The following is a 9,662-nucleotide window of genomic DNA, read 5'->3' as shown; positions in this document are numbered from 1 at the left end:
ACTTTGGTGTTTTAAAGGGTTAGTTTGGACACAATAACACAAATAAACTAACTGACTGAGGCTGCTGTAAGTAAACCAAGGAAGGAAAGGAAAAATTACCAATGTTGTCAATGGAGTCTGGTGTGTTTAAATAGATACAGCAGCTCCAAAACGTTTTGTACCAATCAAACCCCATAATATGTTAAAATGTTTAAAAACATGAGTAGTACTTTATCGGGCTTTACTCACAAGAACTGCACCATGTTTTCCCTACACGAACATGCACATTCACAAATCACAGACACAGACTGAAAAAAAAAGAGATCTTACCTTAACTTTTAAGTAGATCTCACTCTGTTGGCTGTGTTGGTTCCTCAGATCTATAAGATTTCCTTCCTGTTGTTTTGTCCTCGTTTTTCACGTCATGTCCTGAAGTGAACGTTGTAATTTAACGCTGTGATTTAACAAACAAACAATCTGAGAAAAAATTCAAATCGCGTCTAAAACTTTCTGCAGCAGCTGCACACCGGTGAACTCAGACTTTTGACCTTCACTCCGGATGCAGCAGCCTCCTCTTCCTCAGTTTTAGCAGCACGAGTTTAAACACTAGAGGCTGATTTAGGGACCATCAATAAATTACTGTTTAATTGACGCAAACAATGTTTTTTTCAGTACCTTCATGCTTACTTGATAATATTGGTGAAAAAATTCTACTAAATTCTGGTATTTCATGTAGCACATTTATTTTTTCTTGGTAAAGTGTAATTTATTTTAATAGATTTTTTAATGAAAAATTCAATTTTTTTCTGGACTTCAATGCTTCTTCTAATTGATATTTTTTATGTAACATGTATGTTTTTTCAATAGCATTGATATAATGTGAGTCAGCGACTTTATATCAATACCAGAAATGAAACTTGCCGAATATGACACACCTTTTCACACTGTTTCAGTGCTTCTCACTGGCCCTGCTTTGTACTTTCTGTAGGCAGTTTTGGTGCATTATTGTCCTGTCCCTTTGATGATGCTGATATTGTGTAAAAAGATAAATGTGAAATTAATGTTTTTCCAAAATGAAAAAAAAAAAAAAAGAAAGACGAAGAAAAAGAAAAAAGACACATTTGTCATGAATTTTCAATAAAATAGAAGAAGTGCTGAAATCCAACACATGGCCCGTTTAGTTTAGTTTAGTTTAATCCAAATTTATTTTCCCGTGAATGGGATTTTTTAGTGGCTTTATTGTCACATTTAAATGTAATTAAATCAAAATGCATACACCCTTATTACTCATTCAAGTAAAATAAGTATGTGTTTGTTAGTATCTTTTTCTCTTGCAACCAATAATAGCACTGTGGCGATACATAATGGTTAGTGGATGTGGATCATTGTGATTTATAGTAAATTTACTTAAAAACATGAATGTGGATTGCGTAATAGTATAGTATATTCTATTAAAAACATGTATAGAAATAACAAGTGCATTAAAAAAGTCCTGTCATATCCGCCTGCTGCAGTCCAATTAAACAACAAAATACAAAAGCAGTCACTGTTGTTAGATGGGCTCATTTCTTCACAACAACATTGATGGAGCTCTTGATGTTCTTGAGTTTGTCGCTGTCAAAGTTCACCAGCAGCATGCTGGAGCCGACACTGGAGGGACTGAACTCAACACCTGCCTTGGCTTCCTGTCCGGGGCCCACAGCTCCGATCCTGCAATATATCAAGAGCATCATCAGCCAAAAACATCAGAGATGAGGCTTCTGTTTTAGAACTGTAAATAGCATTTATCAATTTATAGAAATAGAAATTATTGAGTAGCTGTGGCAGGGAAAAGGTCATTGGGATTTCAGGTGCGTTTAAGCTTTGAATGGCTTTTCCATAAACTTTCATCACAATCAATTACAGTTCAAACACCATCCTGGATATGAAACTAAATGAACTGTTGTTAAAATTGGGTGACAAGTCAAACCACATAAGAGACAAGAGAAGGAAATCATAGAAATGCTAAACTAAATAACTAACGCATAGATGTACTGATAACAGTTGGGATGGAGATGACGTACTTTGCTGTTATGGGTTTGCCGTCAGTGAGGCCGACCCCCTCTACGGTGTAGCTGCAGTCCTGCAGCGGCTCTGGTAAAGGGTTCACCAAGGTCAGCTCTGCTGCCACAGACTGGTTCACCGTGACTTCTCCCACCAGCTGCACATAAACAGGTTTCATCATGTGACAGGCTTTATAATGTAATTTTTATATATATGAAACAAGAATAATGTCATTACAAACCTGTAAAATTAGATAAAGGATGCAAATTATCAAATAAAGTAAACATTTCAAACATGTAACACTGTTGGGGCACATCATGGTTCAACCCAGAAAAATTAAAGTTTGGGTATTTTAGTTATTATTAGATATGTATGTATGTATGTATATTTGGATTAATTGTTTATTTGCTGTAATTCTCCTTTTGAACACTTGCTTATGTATGGGTTTATTTGGTGAGCTCACCAGTACGGGTTCATGTGACTATGCAGCCATGTCCACATGGTTATTTGTTTGTTGAATTATTATCGGAAGAAACACTATATTGCAAACTACAGAAATTGTTTGTAATGGAGTTCATACATCTATTAGTTTCTACCCAGTTTAGCGATCACTCAGTTGGTTGCACACAGTAAAACTCTCCACAGAAACGTTTTCGTAAAGAACATAAGGACATTGTTCATCTCTCCTTTCTGCAATTTTGACAGAATTTTGGAAAGAGAAAAAAAATGCTTTTACCTTTCATTTACTTTTCCATTACAAACTTTTTAATGCCATTTTTTGTCTTGGACGCACAAACAGATAACTGTTTGATTTAATGCACTTCCCAAATATTTACGTGCTAAATCTCACTTTTTGCATCGTCACCAAAGCGTTCAAAAAGTCTGACAATGATATATTAGATATATTAGCAGACATGTAAACAAACATTTTTCGTTATGTAGAGACAGACAGACAAATGCTGTTTCTAAATTTCATTATACTATAAATGGTATGTTGTGTCCCTGTCTCTCAACTCATCTGGCGGTCCAGTTAAAACATCTCTTAAATGACATTCTTCTGTCTTCATTTATTCATGTTTGCACTGATACAACATTTATTTCAGCGGATAACATAGAACATATCTAACAATATAAATGTGTTTATATTTCCCCCCATGTATATGTTTCTATTTTTTATGCTTACTCTACTCTAAACTGTACATATTTTTTATATCTCCTCCTGTTTATATCACTGTCCACTAGTTTATTATTTACTGATTGATTGTACTGTACTGAACGCTCTATTTTTGTTACCCACTGCTGCTGTAATGCTGTAAATTTCGCCATTGTGGAACTAATAAATGAATATCTTATTTTACCTTATGTGGAGTGATTTCTTGCTACTTGACTTCTGTTTCAACCAGGATGTAAAAATGTAGCACTAAAGGACGTTTATTGCTCATGAATACATTTCTTTCACCTGCCCATTGCCCATACCTCGACCTCTATATCTGGCTCGTCCAGCACAATGGTCTTCTCAGCCTTATGGTAATGTGTGATCTGCTTGTCAATGGTGATGGCTGACAGCTGGATCAGCCTGTCAGGGGTGATCACGGATCCATAACGGTTATACTCCAGCCTGAGGGGTAGGCGCTTCTCTGAAATACAAAGCACATTGAATTCATACTAATTAGGTTATTAAAACTATTTCTCTGCGATTTCAGCAGCTGAGTATAATTGAGACCAGAGCTAACCTCCTCCAGAGGGCACCTCCACTTTGTCTGAGAAGAATCCACAGCTGTCCCCTTGCTTTCCATTGTAACCAACAGCTCTGGCAAAGAACAGGAAGGAGCAGGTCCTTGTCTCCATGCAGTTGTTAGTGAGGATGGCAGCCACCTCAAAGTCTGAACCCACGATCATGTTATCAGCCAGCTTGATCTTAATGCAGAATTAAAAGAAGATTTGTTTATTTCAACTCACGGACAATATTTAAACCCATTATCTAATCCCAGTGTATCTAATTCCTTTCGGTGTGTTCTCTTTTATAGCTCGAACAAGTACTCCCTTAAGTCCTTTCCCCCTGTATATGTGTGTGAATAAACACACACCTTGATATGGAGCCCTGGTTCTTCTCCTCGCTGCTGCAGCTTATTGTGGTGTTGGGCCTTCTCATACACCTGCCTCTCCTCCTTGGAGCCTGAAAACCATCAAAATCACATACAACATAATGTTTAAGCTCCTGTGTTAAAATACAGACAGTCCCGTTTAAAGCCTTTGTGATACAAATTTGATTGACACTGATCCACGTAAGAAGACCACATCTTTAGATTGAGATAATCCATGTCCATGTTTATACAGTGTATGTATGTAGATGAATGTAACACCTGCACACTGACACCAAAACACAAATCTGTTTAAATGAACATTAAAGATCCAACTAGGATTCATTTAAATGCATTTACATAAGTTTGTGAAGTGGTTTGGTTTCTGCAGTACCTTCTGGGTATTTGTACTGGTGTGTGATGTCGTGTCTCTCATCTGAGCCCACAGCTTTGGTGCTGATGAAGCGTCCAACAGACTTAGTTGATCCACTGAACTTGACAAACTTTCCATTTGACAGGCGCACCAAGTCCACAACATCTGCATTAACCTGACATGAAATACTATTATATTACTATTATACTACTATATTATCATAACAACATTTCAGTCAAAAGTCATCATGCCGTAAGAAAAACAGACATGACAAGCACTGGAACAGCAGAAAGAGACGATTTTACACATATGCACAAACACAGAAGTAAACACTATTAAAATATGTGTCAAAATGCAAAATGAATCCGTCTCTATTTGGTGGTTTAGTTTGACTCCTTGAAACTCTGACATGGATGCTAATGAAAACTACTGCAATCAGGGTGAACACAGTCTAGCATATGTACTCTTTCTGTGATATCTTCCTTAAAATGAGACACTAAAAGGTTAAAAACTCACCTCAGCAAAAATAAAGGGGGCGTCATACTTCTTGGTCAGCTCTCCTTCCTTGATGGCACTCAGTGATGCCGGCCCGCAACAGAAAATACCTGACAGCATCACAAGCCCAGAGACGGGGTGCAAAATAAGATAAAATAAAATAAAATACAACATTCATTCTAAATATTTTTGGTCATGAGTAATATATCACTTCCAGAGCGAATGGGCAGGTCAGGTATTTAAAAACTACAACTGTTGTACCCAAAATTATGTAAACATCTGTAGTAGTAAAAGGCTTATATAAAATTATAATTACATAAAATTATAAAACACTGCGGCAAAGTTGAGCTATATCAAGTGAATGCCAGCAATGAGCATTTGGCAACAAAAGAAGTTTACATGACAACATGCTTTTCAAAAAACAGGTCTCCAAAAATGCCAAATTATGTGTGTCAAGTGTATCAGTAAAAACTGAAGTGTTAGATGTTGGGTGGTGCATGTAACACTTTTTCTACTCTCAAGATGAGTCATGAGAAAATGCCAAGCAGCTGCCACAAGTTCATGAAAGGCCATAACCATACATGAAACCTGTGAATGTTGTCGCAGGCACAAACTAACCACCGTGGTTAAACTGTGACTGTTACAGTTACAGTCTGTACTCATGAGGTGTTTACATTCATGCTGCAGAGGCATCTATAAAATAGTTCCCAGCCTTACATGTATCGCTTACTCATGGAAAACCAAACTCTTTGAAGGGTTTGGGGGGACAAACAACAGGACATTCAAATGAAAGTTTACCTTCACTTGTCTCCTGTGGGGTCGGGTCACTGGTTTGCCACCCATTAAACTCAGACCCCAAGTCAGGACGAGCCATCCAGCTGTCCACCCAAACATGGAAGTTCCTGGTAAAATGAATCAAAAAAAGGACAATAACCATTTTGCTTCAATCAATAAAATAATGAAGAAATAAGGTTCATGTTGGAATAATACAAGATGTAACAAATGATGTATTTAAAAAGACAACTGTGCTTATGCATATAGTTTATGTAGTAACCTGGTAATAATGACACACTCACCATATTGAATCACCCTCAGAGATTCTATTCCCCTCTTCATCATACAGGTTTTCTATCATCAGGTTGGCATCAGTGTCGTGAGCCGATCCAAAGTTAGTAACCACTCGACACGGGATGCCCAGAGCACGGGACACTGGAGGAGGAAGGAGAGCCACATTTGATCACACTGGCTAACTAAAGCACATGTTTGAGATAACGTCTGTCATCAAAGACTAACAATAAAGACGTCACATAGTCATAGTCATGAGATTAGAAGCTAAATTTAGGGTTTTGATAAAAAGGTTGGAGGAGGACAGAGGAATATAACTGGGAGGAAGATGACAGATGGCGAGTTTTAAAAGAGAAATGCACCAGTAAATTTACATAGAATTGACTCTCATGCACTCCATACTGAGCTCCAACCTGTGCATGCCACAGCAGCAAAGACCCAACACTGGCCGTAGCAGACGGGCCCACTTTCTGCCCACTGGCGCAAAATGTCCCCGCTGCCGATCCACATCCCTGGATGAACCCCGTTTGAAAACTCATCCCAGCTTCCCACCAGCACACCACTGTCATCATTACTGTTGATCTGAGGGCAGAGAGAGAGAGAGAATTCTGTCGGCAACACAAATACATCTTACATAGTCAGGAGGAAATACGAGTTATAATTAGTGTATAAATTTAGGGTGAGAAAGAGAGTCATTTATAACAATATGTCTGAAATGTTGGATTTGCATGAGTGCATCCTCAGTATGTCCTATAACCAGCAGTGACAACTACTGGCCCAGTAGAAATAGCCCTGGATTTCTCGTTAAGCTATTTTGACCTGCAGCAGGAAAAAAGTGCTGGCACATTTTCTGCTTGGCTCTGCCACCTGCTTGGATTCAGGGCCCCATATGTTAAAAGCTCTTGTCTTTCCAGCATCTTGCTACCACAAAAGTTGCCTGGGAAGAAGAGAAAGCTTCAGAGGAATGAGAGAGGTTGCCCTGCTGAACAATATAACACTCAGAATGTGAAGGCATAAGCAGAGGGGTATCCCGGTGCACCATGGTAATTGCTGCCCGCAGAGCTAAAATATCAACTGTTCACAGGCTTAAACAAAGCCTGGACACAGACCTACCATGGCACTCAGCACTCTGGTCACGTAGATGGGATTTCTCCGGCCAGAGCAGTCCTTGTCGGCATCAGACACAAACTTGGGGTTCATATCCAGGATCTTCAGACAGATGTCCAGTATCCCTGATTCAAACTGCAGACAGACAAACAAACAGAGAAGAGAGAAAGGCATCAGTGGAGCAGCATGTAAAGATTTTCAGTCACAGTGACGAAGCATGTAGGGATTAGTTAAGTTAAATGTTTGACATTTAGTGTACCTGTCCGAAGTTCCAGGGTGTCCCTTTGATTCGTTTATATGTTCCTCTGTAGACAAGGCCATGCTGTGCTAAAACGTACTCCTGCCTCTTTGTCTCACTGCGCATGTAAACAGCATCTCCTGTGAGTGAGCGCAGCAGCAACACACAACACATTCAGACCAGCATCCTACAGAACATCCCAAAACTGGTAACATCTAGAAATTTCATGGTTGTTGTGGCAGGTGGAATATGAATTATTTTACTTTTTATACTTAAATTGGGTTGTGCAAATTAATAATTTGTACTCACTGGAGCACCAAGCATTAAAGAGCAAGGTGAACTGTCCCAAACTGGTCTTCTGCCCATCCTGGTCCAGAGTCAGAGAATAAACCCCTATGGGCGCGTTGGCCGAGGAGCTGATGGATACAAACACTCTGTTCCCAGAGGGGTCATTAGTGGCAGATGCGCTCCACTCAGCGTCCACTGTGGAGTCACTTAGACCAAAGCAAACCTTCGTGTCTGATTCTTTTCTGGGTAATGGACCTGGAGAGACAGAGACAAATATGAGTATCAAATCTAAATCCAGATGAGAGAAACACAAATCCTTGTGCACACACTGGTGATGCACTCATGCTTATGCAATCCCTCCAAACATTTCTGTCCCCTTGAGCTGCTGTAACAGCAAACTTTCCCCACTGAGGGATCAATAAACATTATCTTATCTTATCTTTCTTACACACATTATGTGTGATGTGTGTGTTATGTTTCTATATATATGTGACACATACATAAACATGCTAACTTTATCACTAGGAGCTCACCAGTTTCAACGATGAGGGTGAAGCTTATTTCACTCGGTTTGAATTCTTTGCTGCCAGATTTCAGCTGTAAAATTATTTTGAAGGGCTGTCCCCTTCTGACAATCAAACGCTCCTCTCCATACAGCTCTGTATGATGGCTGCTGCTGTTGCTCTTAATGTCCAGATCACAGCACTCAATGTCCAGGACTGCATGTAGGAGATGGAAACACAGACCATTTATCACATTCGTTTCAAAACAATTTGACTTGGTAACTTCCTTGATCCTCGTCTCAAATTTTCTTTACTGGCGACAAATCACGGATCTAATGTCATGCACCATTCCTGCTCATCACATTTCACAGCTGACTCTCAACATGATACTTCTTCAAAACAGTCTGACTCTGTAAAGTCCCACAGAGAGAAACTGCTCCTTCACTTGAAGAAAATACACTCGACAAAAGACATTTAAACCTCTGTTCTACAATATGACACAAAAAACGTTACTTACCGTTACTCATGTCTGCAGTGCAAGTTCTTCTCCTTTAACTTCTGTGTGCAGAGGTAGACTTCAGCTGCAGCCTGTGCTTATTGGTCAATGACTCGCAGTGTGAGGGTCGTTCACACTGGGAGGGATATTTGTAGCTTGTGAAACCTGATCTTGACAAACCCATCTCTCTCTTCGTTACATCACTAATTCTGTTTTTAGTGAGCCAAATAGGCCCTCCTGCTTTTTTCTTCTTCAAATTGTTCACGTTCTTCAAATGGTCTTTTATTGGGAAAGGTTTCTGCTAGAAACAAAAGCTTTGAACTCAAACACCATAAAATCATGTTACCAAAACTGGTCCTTAGATTTTAAATTTGTAATGCACAATTTGTATTGTGCATTACATTTTGTGTATGTGTCTCTTTGTCACATAATAAATATACAACTAACATTAAACTATCTACATGTAGCAGATGCTTTATAGCATAAATTAAAAATACAAACTGAAAAGTTATATTCATAAATTATTTATTTAGCTGCAACATTCTGTATATTGATATATCACACATATCAATTCAACATAAACAACATATCATAGTTCAAAATAAATCAAAAACTGATCAATTAACTTACATAAAGAACACAAGAGATTATACATACAGTGAAAATTGTTACGCAACTATGCAGTTTTTTCTTTTGTAAGGCAGTTAAATACTTCACACACTTTCACTCTGGAAGCTGTAAGTAGTTCATAAAACTGTAGTGTAGCCAAACTGTTTGCTATAGGCTGAGCAGTCTATGAAAGTCTACGTTTGACCACACAGTGTACTGATTAAAAATGCATTTCTAGCCGTGATGAATACCTCTGAAACAGAAATTAAAGAACTGAAAAAAGCTTTCTACTACAATGCTACTGCACAGGGCAATTACAGCTTTTGCAATAAGTGTCTGCAGTCCTGCTGAGGAGTCATTGTGTCTGTGGAATAAAGAAGTGAAG

The 9,662-nt window shown here is 38.6% G+C and overlaps 1 protein-coding gene across 1 annotated transcript; it reads right to left on the bottom strand.

The window, feature by feature from the left end:
* Positions 1 to 804: 804 nt before the first annotated feature.
* Positions 805 to 8,779, bottom strand: LOC139209582 (protein-glutamine gamma-glutamyltransferase 2-like). The gene is made up of 15 exons (XM_070839352.1): positions 8,690 to 8,779; positions 8,203 to 8,388; positions 7,691 to 7,924; positions 7,403 to 7,521; positions 7,150 to 7,278; positions 6,450 to 6,618; positions 6,048 to 6,180; positions 5,770 to 5,873; positions 4,993 to 5,081; positions 4,498 to 4,651; positions 4,110 to 4,198; positions 3,756 to 3,939; positions 3,499 to 3,659; positions 2,043 to 2,179; positions 805 to 1,689 (listed from the first exon to the last, which is right to left on the bottom strand). The coding sequence occupies exons 1-15, from the start codon at positions 8,697 to 8,699 to the stop codon at positions 1,542 to 1,544; spliced, it is 2,046 nt and encodes a 681-aa protein (XP_070695453.1). The 5' UTR covers positions 8,700 to 8,779; the 3' UTR covers positions 805 to 1,541.
* Between the last annotated feature and the right edge of the window lie 883 nt (positions 8,780 to 9,662).

Source organism: Pempheris klunzingeri, chromosome 11 (assembly GCF_042242105.1).
Source record: "Pempheris klunzingeri isolate RE-2024b chromosome 11, fPemKlu1.hap1, whole genome shotgun sequence".
Lineage (NCBI taxonomy): Eukaryota > Metazoa > Chordata > Actinopteri > Acropomatiformes > Pempheridae > Pempheris > Pempheris klunzingeri.
The sequence above is the reverse complement of the archived record's forward strand: the minus strand, read 5'-3'. Positions and strand labels throughout refer to the sequence as shown.